Genomic DNA, 17,633 nt, shown 5'->3' with positions numbered 1-17,633 from the left:
AAGAGATGCTGCTCATTTATGGGGAATACAAGAATTTAATAAGGCAGACATGTCTCTCATTTACATAGCTAAAAGCAAGGTTTAATACATACAATTTTCTTTGCTGGTGGATCTAAAGCATCAGAATTCCTCTTCTGAGGAGACATTGTTCCACTGTTGGCATCCATATTAGGCGACTGTGGTACATCCGAACTGAAAATATAGAAAACAACTGGATTAGATTCTGGAAAAGGATTCTGGTAAGAAGAGGCTATTGTGAGTGTCAATACAAGTTACCATATGTTCTCATGTACCGAAATTGCTGTGGAGTTTTCATCTGGATTTGCGGGCGTAAAATCCACAGCATATTACAGTAGCAGCAAAGTGAACGAGATTTAATGAATGGCATCCACACGCTGCAGAAAACGTCCATGCAGAAATATTTGTGCTGCGGAATGGTTGCACATTTTCCCTATTGATTTCAAAAGGGAAGAGAAAACCCACAAATTGGAAGTATTGCGTTTCTTGCTACGAAATAGCTGCAATCGCAACTAGAAGGGGGAAAAAACACCCAGAAAACCCCTTTTACTACAAAACAAAAAAACAACATACTCACCCCCCTGGCACCCCTGTAACAGCACAGCCATTCTCCCCAGACTGGTCTGAGATGAGCTGGGCTGCGGGGATGACATTTTGTTCCATTTGACTGCTGCAGCGCCACACAGGATGAGGCTTCATCCCAGGAGGCCGACTCAGCACCCCAGACTGGGGAGCAGGGACTCGCCGATACAGGATCACCAGGGGAGGTGATCCCGTAGTCAAAATAGTCTCCAAATCAAACACTAATTGTATGCAGCCTTTCACTGAATTCCCTGCGGAAATGGTGTCATATTTGTTGCAGAGTTTTCTCAAAGAAGTAAATATCTGTAAGGACACAACCCCTTTAAAGAGGCTCTGTCACCAGATTATAAGTGCCCGATTTCCTACATAATCTGATCGACGCTGTAATGGAGATAACAGTAGTTTTTATTTTGAAAAACGATCATTTTTGAGGAAGTTATGAACAATTTTAGCTTTATGCTAATTACTTTCCTAATACCCAACTGGGCGTGTTTTTACTTTTGACCAAGTGGGCGTTGTAAAGAGAAGTGTATGACGCTGACCAATCAGCGTCATACACTTCCCTCCATTCATGTCCATTTGTACTCAGCACAGCGTGATCTAGCGAGATCATGCTCTGCTGTCACATACACCCACATTAACTTTACTGAAGTGTCTTGGGAGTGAATAGACATCACCTCCAGCCAGGACGCAATGTCTCTTTACACTCCCGACACTTCGGCAAAGTTTGTGTGGGACTTAATCGCTACACAGCGTGATCTCGCGAGATCACGCTATGAATGACAGCAGTAGTGCGATCTCGCGAGATCACGCTGTGGAGCGATTAAGTCCTACACAAACTTTACCGAAGTGTCGGGATTGTGAATAGACATTCCGTCCCGGCTGGAGGTGATGTCTATTCACTGTCAAGACACTTCAGTAAAGTTAATGTGGGTGTATGTGACAGCACATCATGATCTCGCTAGATCACGCTGTGCTCAGTACAAATGGACATGAACGGAGAAAAGTGTATGACGCCGATTGGTCAGTGTCATACGCTTGTCTTTACAACACCCACTTGATCAAAAGCCACGAAGGGGTTAACTTTCTTCTGCTGTTCCCTTTAACTCCTTAACACCGAAGGACAGATATATCCCTCCTCAGCAGCTGCTAGTTCGCGCAGGAGGACGGATATATCCGTCCTGTGATGGCATGAGTACTGACAGTGTACCCATGCGATCAGCGGCAGGAGCACGGCTGTTATACACAGCCTGGCTCCTGCTGCAACTGCCGGAATCGAAGCGCGCTCCGATTCCGGCAGTTTAACCCATTAAATGCCGCTGTCAATAGTGACAGCGGCATCTAATGTGTTTGACAGAGGGAGGGAGTTCCCTCTGTCACCCGATCGGCACCCCCGCAAACAAATCGCGGGCCGCCGTCGGGTTTCCATGACAGCCGGGGGCCTAACAAAGACCCCCAGGTCTGTCTTCAGCAAATGCCTGTTAGGCCATGCCGGAGGCATGACCTAACAGATTGCCTGTCAGTTTTACACTGACAGGCAATAATGCTTTGGTATACTAAGTATACCAAAGCATTATATATGCGATCAACAGATCGCATAGTGAAGTCCCCTGGTGGGACTAAAAAAAAAAATATCAATCATTTAAATAAGGTTTGTGGAAAAAAAAAAATGACAGTCAAAATCAAATAAGTAAGTGTCAAAACAAATCACACATACACATATATGGTATCCCCGCGATCGTAACAACTTGACCAATAAAATGAACACATTAATTAAACCGCTGGATGAACGGTGTCCAAAAAAAAATGCAAAATTCTCTCTTTTCTCCCATTCCCCCCATAAAAAAGAATATAAAAGTTAATCTATAAGTCCTATGTACCCCAAAATAGTACTAATGAAAACTACACATTGGCCCGCAAAAATCAAGCCAACATATGGCCACATCGACGGAAAAATAAAAAAATTACGGCTTTTGGAATGAGGCGATGCAAAAACACGTAATTTTTTTGTGCAAACCTTTACATATTTGGTATCCCCGTAATCGTGCCGACCCATAGAATAAAGTTAACATGTTATTTACGCTGCACAGTAAACGGCGTAAATTTATAACGTGAAAATGAATGCTGGAATAGCTGCTTATTTTCAATTCTCTCCTAAAATAAAGTTAATAAAAGTTAATCAATATATTGTAAGCATCTAAAAATGGTACAATTACAAAATACAACTCGTCCCGCAAAAAACAAGCCCTTATACGGCTATGCCGACGGAATAAAAAACTCTTGGAATGCGACCGTGAAAAAACAAAAAAAAATCCTTGGTCATTAACGTGCAAAATGGCCTGGTCATTAAGGGGTTAATACTATTTACATAAAAATAAAAGCTTGATCCACCTTTGCAACCAATTTATTTGTATTGCTCCAATAGATGGAAGATGAAAGTGAGGGAAAGTCTTGAGATTTCCTATCATTTCCGATTTACTGCTCCCATACTACAGCAGAAGTTAACCCCTTCAGAACAGAGCCATTTTTTGATTCTTCCCTCCAGCCTTCCAAGAGCCTTAGCTTTTTTTTATTTTTCCCTCAATAGAGTGGTGTGAGGGCCTATACCTAATAGGTTAGCAAGAAGCCGGGTAGAGGGGAAAATGACTGCAGGATCAGACTACACTGGACCTGTTTATATCCGGTTACCACGGAGACACATAGGTCTGCATAGGAGCTGTAGACACATAGGATAGGATACTTGTAATGAGTACTCTTCGCAAAATTGCTTCAGCTCCTCTCTTTTTTTTAACTTTAGATGCACTGAGGCAATCAAACAATTGTTTGCACAATGGACATAATATATATTTGCAATGTACTGCACGAATTATTTTAGTTCATCTGTCCAGTCTACCTGCCGTGTGTACATTCTACATAGAACACAAGTGCCCGGGCTATCGCTTGTGTTATCTAGTGAAGAGGCGCGCAGACCCTGAACAAGCAGCACCGCAGTCTCCACGCGCCACAACAAACCCCGACTTACATGCCTGGGAACGACAAGAACAACACCACAGACAAAGCTGCGACACCGGAACTCCACTATTGTGTATAACCTGTGCTGCAGTGTATCCGGGATAAACTGACGTAGAAAGTAAGCGCCCTACAGTTAGTGGCAGCGCCACAAGCGGCCGGGAGGAGACATTACAGCCTGCTAACATTTCTCTGCCCGCGTTTCTACCGTATGTCCCAATATTAGCAATACGGTATTGAGGTTACTAAAAAAAACGTAGGTGATATAATCAGGGTATGTGCACACACACTAATTACGTCCGTAATTGACGGACGTATTTCGGCCGCAAGTCCCGGACCGAACACAGTGCAAGGAGCCGGGCTCCTAGCATCATACTTATGTACGACGCTAGGAGTCCCTGCCTTGCTGCAGGACAACTGTCCCGTAGTATAATCATGTTTACAGTACGGGACAGTTGTCCTGCAGCGAGGCAGGGACTCCTAGCATCGTACATAAGTATGATGCTAGGAGCCCGGCTCCTTGCACTGTGTTCGGTCCGGGACTTGCGGCCGAAATACGTCCGTCAATTACGGACGTAATTAGTGTGTGTGCACATACCCTTAGGTGTTGGGTTTTGAGCTCGTTACGTTACATTATAGAATGGGCTGTGCACCTGTCACCTCCCAACATGCAGTTATATACCTGTTGCCAATATACTCCTGTCTCCAATACAAACTAGCAAATTATACCGTTTGATATCTACTCTTTTCCAATGTATTCTACCTGCAATCATTTAACACATCTACACAATCTAATACCTAGATGGATAGTTGTAAAGAGCCCATAAGCGCCTATCAAACAGCGCGAAACTACATTTCCCGTGATGCTCGAGTGCTAATTGCGCATGTGCAGGGCCTTCCTATTCTCACTGTGCCTGGAGTGGGCGGGGTCACAGCACCGTGGACGGCCCTAGTCTTGTAATCCTGAGACTTCCTTGTCATTTGCAGCCGCTGAATGAGAGCAAGGCAGTCGGGGGCAGGCTCAGGTACAAGTAGCGTGATAGTCCTTAGAAGTGCCCTGTGGTGGGGCTTGGCAGCATGCCTCCCGTCATACCATTGAGGTGACAGCGTGTGGCGGTGGGAGTAGTGCATTCCTGGTCAGTCACCATCCCCAGGGGTCAATGAAGGGGATGCACATGGCACTGTATGAAGTCTCGTTCTCACCTGGTTTGGAAAAGTTTGTTCTATTCCATTTATAAACGTGATTCCTCCCAAGTTCCCGGGGTGCAGCAGCTGCAAACTTCTGGCGCCTTCTGCACATTCCTCCCGCATTGGGGATAATGGAGGAAGTTTAGTGGGCAAGCACTAGGACTGGTGAGGAATGACCTCATGTGAGGGACTCGCATTGCCCCGGCCTTGTGTGGAGGACCTTTGGCTCTGAGGAATGTCATTGCCCTTTTCTATAAAGATATGTGAGGAGAAGTCTCCGCTGCTGGAGGACTTGTATTCTCCGACCTAATGTTAGAAATATCTCATACAGACATGAACGGAGCGTGCCCCCCCCCTGGCAGAGCGCTCACGCCACCTTGCGCTGTGCCATCTCCAGCATTGTATAAACGTCCCATGTAGAGCGGGTCACCCAGCGTGTATGAGTAATACTATGGTGGATGTGCGTTCTCTTCTTACAATGGCGCCTGTGAGGGGTGGGATATATTAGGCAGCGAGTGAACAGTCCGTGATGTGTTTTGAAGCAGGAAAAATGGGCAAGTGTTAGAATCTGAGCGACTTTGACGAAGGGGCGAAGTTGTGATGGCGAGACCACTGGGTCATCTCCGAGATGACAGGTCTTGTGGGGTTTACCTGGTATGCAATGGTTAATACTAGGGCTGGGCAAATCATCTGGGAAAAAAAAAATTTGAACAATTTCAGATTTGATAACACATCGTCTTCCACCTTTTTTTTCCTGATTCTACTATGTGTCCTCCGAATGCAGATACAGTTGAATCCAATGGTAGAGCAGCTGGTCGGTGCGGGGCCTGGGTGTCGGACCCCCACAGATCATATTCTGATGTCCTGTCCTGCGGATAAGTTATCAGTATAAAAAAAACTGCCTCCAAACTGGACAAGCCCTTTAAGCCGGCCATACACATAAGGGTATGTTCACATGACAGCGTCCGTAACGGCTGAAATTACGGGGATGTTTTCAGGAGAAAACATCCCCGTAATTTCAGCCGTAACGGCATGTTCAGGCGCTTGATCGCCGCGTCCATTACGGACGTAATTGGCGCTGCTTTTCATTGGAGTCAATGAATAACGGCTCCAATTACGCCCCAAGAAGTGACAGGTCACTTCTTTGACGCGGGCGTCTATTTACGCGCCGTCATTTGACAGCGTCGCGTAAATATACGCCTCGTGTGAACAGACAAACGTCAGCCCATTGCTTTCAATTGGCAGATGTTTGTCAACGCTTTCAAGACGCATTTTTCAGACGTAATTCGGGGCAAAAACGCCCGAATTACATCCGTAATTAGTGTGTGTGAACATACCCTTACACTTGTTCAGCTGACCGCCATTTCTTCTGACTCCCGGATCAGTTTATTTACTGCGAGTACAAAGGGTCGGGCCTGTTGAAATCCAGCGTGCCCACTCTTCCTTTCTACTCACAACTGCTGGGAGGCGCCCATACATTTTAGATAGTCGGCAGAAATCGGTGTATGGGCAGTTTTAGAACCCTGCACTAATTTGACTTCACTTACGTGCTTATGTCAACATTTTGGACACGATCCCTACTCTGAAGCTGCGATTTTGGAGCGTTTTTTTGGGGGGGTTTTCGCAGTGTTTAAAACCTTTAGGAACTAGCGGTCAGAGACTGAAACGCGGCAAGAAAGAATATGGCGCTTTTTTTCTCTCCAAAAGACGGGAAAAAAACGCCTCACCCTCCCATTGAAATCAATGAGGGGTGATTTTGGCGCGGATTCGAATGCGGTTTTCACGTCAAAATCGGTGAAACAAAACTGTGAACTCACCCTAAGGTTTCAGCTACCAGCCAATGGGAAAGTCAACATCTGCCGTTTATCTCAGCAGACAATTTTTACACATTGTGGTGGAGATTTACGAAGCAAAAATAAATGGCCGAGAAGCTCAGTGCTTTAAAGTGGACCTCCGACTCTTCAGATCTAACCAAATAGCAGTCCAGATCCCGAGTATGATCTTCAATGCTCTATTGCTCAGCGTAGCTCTTTGGAAAGCGTTGAAGCCTTCACAGCGCAGGGCTGCCTTTCATCATTTGGTCATGTTCCTTTTTCTATTTTGGTTTTATCCCAGTGCCTATAGACTTTGTTCACAATGCAGTTTTCGCACTGGGATTGTCTCCAGATAAAGAGGAGACCTGTATTAATATTTCCATAATAATTCTTTGTCCTTGCGGGATAAACTTACGTTTTGGGCAAAAAAAACAGCAAAACTGCAGTGTGTGAATGCAGTCCTTCCTATATTTAGGGTGGAATACTTAGAGGTTTCTCTAGGGCCTCATTTACACGAACGTGTGCGTTTTGCGTGCGCAAAAAGCGCTGCGTTTTTTGCGCGTTGCAGTTCTGTGTGTCATCAGTGTTTGCGTGGCTGCGTGATTTTCGCGCATATGGCATCCTTATGACACGCGGTTTTGAAAATGAAATGAAGGCGGTGGTTTTTATTTTTCCCTTCATTTATTGAACTGTTGCACGAATCACGCGCAGCACACGGAAGTGCGTCTGTGTGCTGCGCGTGATTTTGAAGTCAATGCGTGCGTGAGGCGCAAAAAATGCTAAAGTATAGGACACGCTGCGTGAAAAACACGGAATGTCTGAATGGCCCCATTGACCTACATAGGTCCGTGCGACGCACGTGATTTTCATGCGCGTATCACGGACGTGAAACACGTTCGTGTAAATAAGGCCTAAGTCAATGGGGTCCCATCGGGCGACGGTGCTATCTGTGGTATAAATGCAGAGGTCGCAATAACGTCTCTACTAGCTTGATTAACCTGTAAAGGCTTTCACGTAAATCTAAATTCCTTATTGGAATTCCTCAGCACAGACTAAGGCTGGACTCACGCGGCCGTGTTCGGACTGTAAGACAACTGCATGTCCCGGACCGACCACAGTTCGGGGAGCCGGGCTTCTAGCATCATGGTTGGTTATCTATGACGCTAGGAGTCCTTGCCCCTCTGTCTAAATACTGTCCCGTACAGTAATCATGTTTTCAGTACGGGGCAGTATTCCTGCAGAGACTCCTGGCATTATAGATAACTATGCTAGAAGCCCGGCTCCCTGAACTGCCGTCAGTCCAGGAAATACGACCGATATACGATCCGTATATCACGGACCGAACGTGGCCGTGTGAATCCGGCCTTAACAGTACGATCCCGATGTTGATGTCTTCTCAGTGGTAACTGACACAATCGTGGCGACAACCATAATGTTTGTTTCAAAACCCTGTCTCTCAACCCTCTTCACTCTTCTGTCATCCAGCTAAAGTGGGGAGACTGATACAGGCAGGGAGTGTAAAAAACGACAGTTACTGTTCTAAGAAAAAATTATATTTATAAAGTGTATATACATTATTCCCTATCCTTCTATACCCATACATACGCCATTAGTGTCATGTTATCCCAGCTTAAGACTGAGTTCACACGGGGCTAATATGTCGCAGGGAATTTCGGGCGAAAAACCGCAAAAATCTGTGGTGGATTTTTTCGCCGGGAATGTCCGCTGCGGAAAACTGCAGCACTTAGCTTGCCTGCCTTCAGGCCGAGCTCCTGGGATGATGTTTCGTCTCAGGAGACCGTTGCAGTCTGTGATTGGCTGCAGCGGCGGTCACATGGGATGAAGCATCATCCCAGGATGCCGGCCCTCTGACATCATCCGGCCGGTTTCCTGGGATGATGTTTCATCCCATGTGTCCGCCGCTATAGCCTGTGATTGGCTGCAGCGGTCACATGGGATGAAATGTCATCCCACGGGGATGCTCTAGAGCAGGGGTCTCAAACTCGGCCGGGTAAGTGGGCCGCATATAGAAAAAATGGGAAGTTGACGGGCCGCATTACTTTCAAATTTGATACAATACAAAATTATTGTTAATCAATTAGTTATTTGAACTACTATAACACTATATTACTAGAATAATACTACATTACTAGAATAATACCGCTAGGTTTAAAATTTGAGATATTTCTCCACGTGCTTATTTCAACAATCCAGTTTAAGTGTCGCTAAATGCAGTCCGGCGGCTCAGTTAGCACACATGTCAAGATTGGGCAGCCCCTTTTTAGATAGTGCCGCAGTGCCCTCTGTGGATGCTGCCGCAGTGCCCTCTGTGGATGCTGCCGCAGTGCCCTCTGTGGGTGCTGCCGCAGTGCCCTCTGTGGGTGCTGCCGCAGTGCCCTCTGTGGGTGCTGCCGCAGTGCCCTCTGTGGGTGCTGCCGCAGTGCCCTCTGTGGGTGCTGCCGCAGTGCCCTCTGTGGGTGCTGCCGCAGTGCCCTCTGTGGGTGCTGCCGCAGTGCCCTCTGTGGGTGCTGCCGCAGTGCCCTCTGTGGGTGCTGCCGCAGTGCCCTCTGTGGGTGCTGCCGCAGTGCCCTCTGTGGGTGCTGCCGCAGTGCCCTCTGTGGGTGCTGCCGCAGTGCCCTCTGGGTGCTGCCGCAGTGCCCTCTGTGGGTGCTGCCGCAGTGCCCTCTGTGGGTGCTGCCGCAGTGCCCTCTGTGGGTGCTGCCGCAGTGCCCTCTGTGGATAATGCAACACACCCCTAGATAAGACCACAGTGCCCGCTGTAGATAAGGCCACACACCCCTAGATAATGCCAGTGTCCTCTTCAGATACTGTCTCACACCCACTTGTAGAGGCTGCCCCAGTGCCCTCTGTAGAGGCTGCCCCAGTGATGTCAGGGGCTTGCCCAGAGCTGGAGTCCCAGGCAGAGCGCTAGTAGGCTCTTCCTGGGACTCAAGCTGTGCTCCTGACATCACTGGGACTCCTGCTCTGGGGAAGCCCCTGGCATCATTGTCGATGTATGGACAGCGATGTCAGAGGCTTCCCCAGAGTCCCGGAGCAGAGCCGATAATAGCGCTTTGCTCGGGACTCCGCTCTGGGGAAGACCCTGACACACTGTCCATATATGGGCAGCGATGTCAGGGAATTCCACAGAGTCCCGGAGCAGAGCCGACACCAGCGCTCTGCTCCGGACTCCGGCTCTGGGGAAGCCCCAGACATCGCTGTTCATATGTGGACAGCGATGTCAGGGAATTCCACAGAGTCCCGGAGCAGAGCCGACACCAGCGCTCTGCTCGGGACTCCGGCTCTGGGGAAGCACGAGACATCGCTGTTCATATGTGGACAGCGATGTCAGGGAATTCCAGAGTCTCAGAGCAGAGCCGACACTAGCGGCTCTGTGTCCCGCGGGCCGCAGATGACAGCCCCAGGGGCCGCGTGCTCTAGAGGGAGGAACGCAGACTTCTGGGTAAGTATGAGATTTTTTTTATTTATCTGAGTTGCGTTTTTTGCAGCGGAATCGCTGCGAACTCGCTGCAAAAAAACTCCAACTGCTGTTTGATGTGGGCTTTACCTCCCCATTGAATTCAATAGGGAAACCCGCAACAAATAAGCAGCGTTTAGGCAAATACAATTTACATGCTGCGGAATAAAATTCCACACCTTATCTCATCCACTTTGTTGCTTCTGTATTTGCTGCCAATTCCGTTGCGGAAAAAGCACAGTATTTACGCAACGTGTGAACTGACCCCAAAAAAATGTATAATTCAAATAATAAAAAATCCAAAGTGAATAGAGACAAAAATAAGGTTTATGATATAGTTTTTTATATATATATATATATATATATATATATATATATATATATATGGTTTTTTTTTTTGGTTTTTTTTTCTACCATCTTCACCCAACCCACCCACACTGTCAGGGACTATTTTCTGTGGCATGGACCATATAATAATGCATCCATATCTCAGAATATATTCTATCAAATCCACACCTTGCCTTTCGCTTGTTTATATCTACCTATCTCCGCTATATCTGCACTTGTGCCTACAATAAAAATTTCAGTAATCTGAAGCTCTGCGCCCATTTATAGATCCCACACACCACATAAAGGATGGGGAGGGGCTAGAAAAAAAAAAAAAGTGGCATTTGTTCAGTGGTGTAGGTGGGGCAAAGTGCACATGTTTAATATTGTTATACATGGGAGAGTGTGGGGATTATTTCTTTGCATTTAATTTATCTGGTTAAATTAATTTTGTCCATTTAGAATAGGTCGCCCGTGTCACATCATTTAGAGTCGCACTGGTAGTACAGTATGAGGAGAAAAGAACAGTACGTTTTCCACCCTCCCTATGCAGAAACTGGCGCCCCCTACCATGAACGTTAGATCTATATTAGAAATCGACACACCACTGCAGCACTTTTCCTAATAAATGATTACCGTATTTTTCGGACTATAAGACGCACCCATGTTTTAGACAACCGAAAATAGCCAAAAAATTATTTGTTAAAAAATAATTTTATTCTGTTTTACCACATTCTGAGAGCCATAACTTTTTTATATTTTTTTCGTCGATTGAGCGGTGTGAGGGCTTATTTTTTGCGGGACGAGCTGTAGTTTTACTTGCACCATTTTTTGGTACATACGACTTTTTTGATCGCTTTTTTTTTTTATTTCACTTTTTTAAGAACTAAGGTGACCAAAAAACGATTCTGATGTTTGAATGAATTATTTTTTTTTTTACGCCGTTCACCGAGCATTAAATAATGGTATATTGTAGTCGAGGGAATTACAGAAACCGCGTAGCTCAGCGAGTTACGCTGTTTCAATAAGTACACATGTAATCAAGTGACCAGGAGATGCCGGGTCCCATGACTGCGGACTGTAAGACGCAGGGACTTTTTAGCAAGATTTATTCTTGCTAAAATCTGCATCTTATAGTCCGAAAAATAAGGTAAATTTTTTTTTAGCATGTTAATATCTTTGCTCAGGCATGTATCAACCTTACGTGAATGCAGAAAAGTGTGTGCGCGTGCGTGCGTGCGTGTGCAATTTTATATATGTGAATTCCGGTGTTTCATTCAGTCCCATTGCCACAGGTGTATAAAATCCAGCACCTAGCCATGCAGTCTGCGATTGCGAACATTTGTGAAAGAATAGGTCGTTCTAAAGAGCTCACTGAATTCCAGCGTGGTACTGTAATAGGAGGCCACCATTGTAACAAGTCAGTTTGTGAAATTTCGTCCCTCCTAAATATTTCACTTTCATCTATGAGTGGTATTATAAGTGTTGAGGAACCACAGCCACTCAACCACAATGTGGCGGACCACGTCAAGTTTCAGCTGTGTTGTGGTCTTCAGGGCTTGGCCTAGGCACTTGGTTCCAGTGAAAGGTAACCATCACGTCATTTTTTTTTAATTATACGGCAGGCGATTTCAAGAAATAGTGCAATATACCTTATTAACCAATTCAGCCTTCTTCATTGTAAAACTTCCTAAACTGCTGCCCCTATCTTCAGCTTCTGGCGGTTGCTAGGGAAAATGCGTATTCAGCGCCGTACACACCGAATACCGCTGCTCTGTGTGGGGAGCACTTCATGCTGCCGGCTCCTGAAACCTGATTTGTACAATGTCTCACTGCATCGGGTAATTCTACAATAGACTGTTTCAGTCCATTCCCAATAACCAGCCACACTGCAATATTTCTTGAAATCGCCTGCCTATACATAATAAAAAAAAAAATGAAATGATCGTAATCCTTTAATGCTTCAGCATACCAAGACGTTTTGGACAATTGTATTCTTCCAACTTTGTGGGAATGGTTTGAGGAAGGCCCCCTTCTCCAGCATGACTGTGGCCCAGTGCCCAAAGCAAGGTCCATAAAGACATGGTTGGGTGTGGAAGAACTTGACTGGCCCGCACAGAGCCTGGACCTCAACCCCATTGAACACCTTTGGGATAGATTGCATGCCAGGCTCTCTCGTCCAACATGAGTGTCTGACCTCACAAATGGGCAAAAATTCCTACAGAGACACTCCAAAATCTCGTAGAAAGTCTTCCCAGAACAGTGCAAGCTGTTTTCACTGCAAAGTGGTGGTGGGGGGGGGGGGGGTGGGAGGGGACTCTATACTAATGCCTATGGATTTAGAATTGGATGGCATAAAAGCTCCTGTATGTGAAAACATTATCACACTCCTAATAGTGGGAGTTGTAGTTTCATTTAGATGACCACTTTCCCAATTTGCATCTGAGATGGTCACTTGGCTCTGCCGATGGTCACCCCTTGACGAGAAACTTTTTTTTTTTTAATGCATGTTTATGTTGCTAAGTGACACTTTTTGTTTTTTTCATTTAATTGAAAGTATAGGACAAATGTACAATGCAGTAATAAGATTCCATCATTTTTATTTTGCAGAAACCGTTTTTAATCGCCCAGTATGAAAGTCACAAATTCAGCAGGATTGTGACTGCGCTGTGGTCTGGATATTCCTTTACTGGCTATTTTCTATATGTGATCAGGTAAGGTCTTCTGATTGTCCACTTTATAATAACTGAATACACAAATAATGCAACCGCTTCCTTCATTCCTTCCTCAAGTGTAAGGGTAAGTCTACACCCGCTGGCCATTTTCCGCTGCGTATGTCGTTGCAAATCCACAACAAAATCTGCATGTGTTACGTTATCAATTACTGCAGATTTCACAATTCTACATTGAAAATGGTCAAGTCTGCAGCGTTCTCGTTTTCTGTGCAGATAATGTCTGCAGCTTGTGGATGAGATTTGAAGAATCTCGTCCACTTGCTTTGTACCGTAATCCACCGCAGATTATACCTGCGCACAGGTAAAATCTGCAGCAAATCCCCCCCAACGTGTGATTTCACCCTTCCAGTTCAAAATGGAGAAATGTTTATGGTGGAGTTATCCATTTAACCCCTTCCCGACATTTGCCGTACATGTACGTCATGGAAAGTACTGACTTCCCGCATCTTGCCGTACATGTACGTCAAACGTTTGGCACCGGCTCAGAAGCTGAGCCGGTCCCATCATCACCGGATCTCAGCTGTATCTTACAGCTGACATCCGACTGTAACGGCGGGGACCGAAATTAGCTTCGATCCCCGCCATTAACCCCTTAAGTGCAGCGCTCAAACGCGATCGCTGCACTTAAGGTGTTTGCAGCTCATCGGAACCCCAGTAATGAAATTGCCGGGGTTCCGGTGGCTGCAATGGCAACCGGATGCCTAATACTGGCCTCCCGGTCTGCCTAGCACCGAAGCCGGTCAAGATCCGCCCGGCGGCGGAGCCTGATCGGCTTCCGTAGCTGCCGGCAAGATGGCGCCGGGTCAGGAGCTGATCCGGCGTCATCAGCGGTGGAAGTCAGCTGTACTGTACAGCTGACATCCACCTGTAACGGCAGGAACCGGAGTTTCTGTTTTTTAGTCACTTTGCCCTACAAATATTACAATAAAAAGTGATCAAAAAGTCGCACGTATCCAAAAATGGTACCTATAAAAACTATAGCTCGTCCCGCAAAAAACAAGCCCTCATACAACTCCGTCGACAAAAAAATTAAAACGTTATGGTTCTCACAACTTGGCGACAGAAAAAATACATTCTTTTTACAAAAGTAATTTTATTGTGCAAAAAGTTGTAAAACATAAAAAAGTTCTATAAATTAGGTATCGCCGGAATCGTACTGACCCGCAGAATAAAGGTAACATGTAGTTTATAATGCGTGGTGAACTCTGTATAAAAAAAAAACAAAAAAAGCTGTGCCAGAATTGCGTTTTTTGGTTTACCTGGCATCCCAAAAAATAGGATAAAAGGTGATCAAAAAGTCACATGTACCCCAAAATGGTACCAATAATAACTACAGCTCGTCCCGCAACAAACCAGCCCTCATACCGCTACGTCTATGAAAAATAAAATTAGTTATGGCTCCAATAAGTCAGGAAATAAAAAAATATGCAGTTGTGCCCGAGGAGAACATTTCTTCTGTTTCAAGAGGCGATTTATCAAGGACCTAAAATTAGGGAACCAGGAAGGGAGGGCCCAATCATATCCGATGGAAGCGACGGTGCCCGTATTATACCAGGATAATACTTTCCCAGCAAAATTCCCCAAACTACAAAGGCGCGGAGTGTGGACCAAAAGGGGGATAAGAAATGACACCATTTATCAGTGCGACACCGGCCTGTGCAGAAAGGATTGCTTCACAGCGTAACACACATCTATGGATTATTTTTATTTTTTTATACCACCTGACTATGCCCCTTATATACTCCGCCCCGCTTACATGTACCCCCACATTATAAAACACCAGCAATACTCAAACAAATATAGTACCAAGCAAAATCCGCTCTCCAAAAGCCAAATGGTGCTCCCTCGGCCCTGAACCCTACAGCGTGCCCAAACAGCAGTTTCCTTCAACATATATGGCACCGTCATACCCGTGAGAACCCTTTTAACAATTTTTGTGGTGTGTGTCTCCAGCGTCATAAGCTGGGCATGACATATTTGCCACTGAATGGCATATCTAGGGAAAAATATAAATTTTTAATTTGCACCATCCGCAGCGCATTCATTTATGGAAAAGACCTGTGGGGTGAAAATGCTCACTACACCCCTTAATAAATGCCTTGAGGGGTGCAGTTCCATAATGGGGTCACTTATCAGGGGTTTCTTTTTATTATTTCACATCTGAGCCTCTGCAGTTGTGAACCAATACTTTGTAAATCGCCAAATTAGGCCTCCACTCCGCATGGTACTCTTCACTTCTGAGCCCTGTCATATGTCCAGACAAAAGATTAGGGCCACATGTAGGGTGTTTCTAAAACCGGGAAACACCGCATAATAATTAGAGAGCTGTCTTGTTATGGTGGCACAAGCCGGGCACCACATATTGGCATATCTATGGAAAAAAATCCCATTTTCACTCTGCAACATTGAGCGCACACTAATTTCTACAAAACACCTGCAGGGTTAAAATGCTTACTACACCCCTTGGTAAATGCATTGAGGGGTGTAGTTTACAAAATGGGGTCACTTCTGGGGGGTTTCCACTGTTTTGGGCCCACAGGTGCCCAGAAACCAATCCAGCAACATCTGCACTCCAAATGGCGGTCCTTCCCTTCTGAGCCCTGCCGTTTGCCCAAACAGCAGTTTATGACCACATATGGGGTATTGCCGTACTCGGGAGAAATAGCTTTACAAATGTTGGGTTCTTTTTTTCCTTTATTTGTTGAGAAAATGAAAAAATTTGCGCTAAAGCTACGTCTTATTGAAGAAAAAGGACTGTTTTTATTTTCACTGCCTAATTCTAATAAATTCTATGAAACATCTGTGGGGTCAAAATGCTCACTACACCCCTAGATGCATTCTTCAAGAGGTGTAGTTTCCTAAATGGAGTCCCTTTTTGGGCGTTTTCATTGTTTTGTCCCCTCAGGGGCTTTGCAAATGTGACCTGGCCTCCGCAAATCATTCCTGCTAAATGTGATCTCAAAAAGTCAAATAGTGCTCTTTCCCTTCTAAGCCCTGCCGTGTGTCCAAACAGCCGTTTATTACCACATGTGGGGTATTGTTTTACTCGGGAGAAATTGCTTTACAAATTTTGTGGTGCTTTTTCTCCTTTAGTCCTTCTGGAAATGAGAAAAAATTAGCTAAACCTACATTTTCTTTGAAAAAATGTAGATTATTATTTTCAGGGCCTACTTCCAATAATTTCTGCAAAAAAACTGTGGTGTCAAATCGCTCACTATACCCCTAGATAATTTCCTCAATGGGTGTTGTTTCCAAAATGGGGTCACTTGTGGGGGGTTTCCACTGTTTTGTCCCCTCAGGGGCTTTGTAAATGTAACATGGCCTCCGCAAACCATTCCTGCTAAATTTGAGTTCCAAAAGCCAAATGGCGCTCTTTCCCTTCTCAGCCTCGCCGTGTGTCCAAACAGCCGTTTATTACCACATGTGGGGTACTGTTTTACTCGGGAGAAATTTCTTTACAAATTTTATGGTGATTTTTCTCCTTTAGTCCTTGTGGAAATGAAAAAAAATTAGCTAAACCTACATTTTATTTGAAAAAATGTAGATTTTCATTTTCACAGCCTACTTGCAAAAATTTCTGCAAAAAACCTGTGGGGTCAAAATGCTCACTATACCCCTAGATAATTTCCTCAAGGGGTATAGTTTCCAAAATGGGGTCACTTGTTTGGGGTTTTCACTGTTTTGTCCCCTCAGGGGCTTTGTAAATGTGACATGGCCTCCGCAAACCATTCCTGCTAAATGTGAACTCCAAAAGCCAAATGGCGCTCTTTCCCTTCTCAGCCACGCCGTGTCTCCAAACAACCGTTTATTACCACATGTGAGGTATTGTTTTACTCGGGAGAAATTGCTTTACAAATTTTGCGGTGCTTTTTCTCCTTTAGTCCTTGTGGAAATGAGAAAAAAAATCGCTAAACCTACATTTTCTTTGAAGAAATGTTGATTTTAATTTTCACGGCCTACTTCCAATAATTTCTGTAAAAAACCTGTGCGGTGAAAATGCTCACTACACCCCTAGATAATTTCCTTGAGGTGTCTAGTTTCCCAGATGGGGTCACTTTTGGGGGATTTTGACTGTTTTGGCACCGCAAGAGCCCTTCAAACCTGACATGGTGCCTAAAATATATTCTAACAAAAATAAGGCCCCAAAATCCACTAGGTGCTCCTTTGCTTCTGAGGCCGGTGTTTCAGTCCAGTAGCACGCTACGGCCACATGTGGGATATTTCCTAAAACTGCAAAAACTGGGCAACAAATATTGAGTTGCATTTCTCTGGTAAAACCTTCTGTGTTATAAAAAAAATTGTATTAAAAATGTATTTCTGCAGAAAAATATGAAATTTGTAAATTTCACCTCTACTTTGCTTTAATTCCTGTGAAATGTTTAAAGGGTTAAGACATTTTCTAAATGCTGTTTTGAATACTTTGAGGGGTGAAGTTTTTAAAATGGGGTGACTTTTTTGGGGTTTCTAATATATAAGGCCCTC

The 17,633-nt window shown here is 45.0% G+C and overlaps 2 protein-coding genes across 5 annotated transcripts in view; one reads left to right on the top strand and one right to left on the bottom strand.

Annotated features, from left to right (window-relative positions):
- RNMT (RNA guanine-7 methyltransferase) overlaps positions 1 to 4,429 on the bottom strand; it is a 66,649-nt gene extending 62,220 nt beyond the window's left edge. For 2 of the 4 annotated variants that reach the window (XR_012847648.1, XM_075826466.1), the window contains exons 1-2: positions 3,623 to 3,714; positions 93 to 192 (exon numbers count right to left, since the gene is read on the bottom strand). Coding sequence is in view for 3 of the 4 variants with exons in the window: in XM_075826466.1 (XP_075682581.1) it covers positions 93 to 167 (75 nt within the window). In the remaining variant the exon portion in view is untranslated. Of the gene's footprint in view, positions 1 to 92; positions 193 to 3,493; positions 3,516 to 3,622; positions 3,715 to 4,407 lie in introns of those variants that run through there. The other 2 variants (XM_075826467.1, XM_075826468.1) reach the window with 2 other exon arrangements.
- A 94-nt stretch (positions 4,430 to 4,523) lies between these two features.
- FAM210A (family with sequence similarity 210 member A) overlaps positions 4,524 to 17,633 on the top strand; it is a 56,610-nt gene continuing 43,500 nt past the window's right edge. The window contains exons 1-2 of the mRNA XM_075826469.1: positions 4,524 to 4,634; positions 13,027 to 13,130. The gene's annotated coding sequence lies outside the window, so the exon portion shown is untranslated. The remainder of the gene's footprint in view (positions 4,635 to 13,026; positions 13,131 to 17,633) is intronic.

The sequence above is a fragment of the Rhinoderma darwinii genome, chromosome 5, assembly GCF_050947455.1.
Source record: "Rhinoderma darwinii isolate aRhiDar2 chromosome 5, aRhiDar2.hap1, whole genome shotgun sequence".
NCBI classification, from domain to species: Eukaryota; Metazoa; Chordata; class Amphibia; order Anura; family Rhinodermatidae; genus Rhinoderma; species Rhinoderma darwinii.
Note: the sequence above shows the minus strand (reverse complement) of the source record. Positions and strands in the feature narration are given on the sequence as shown.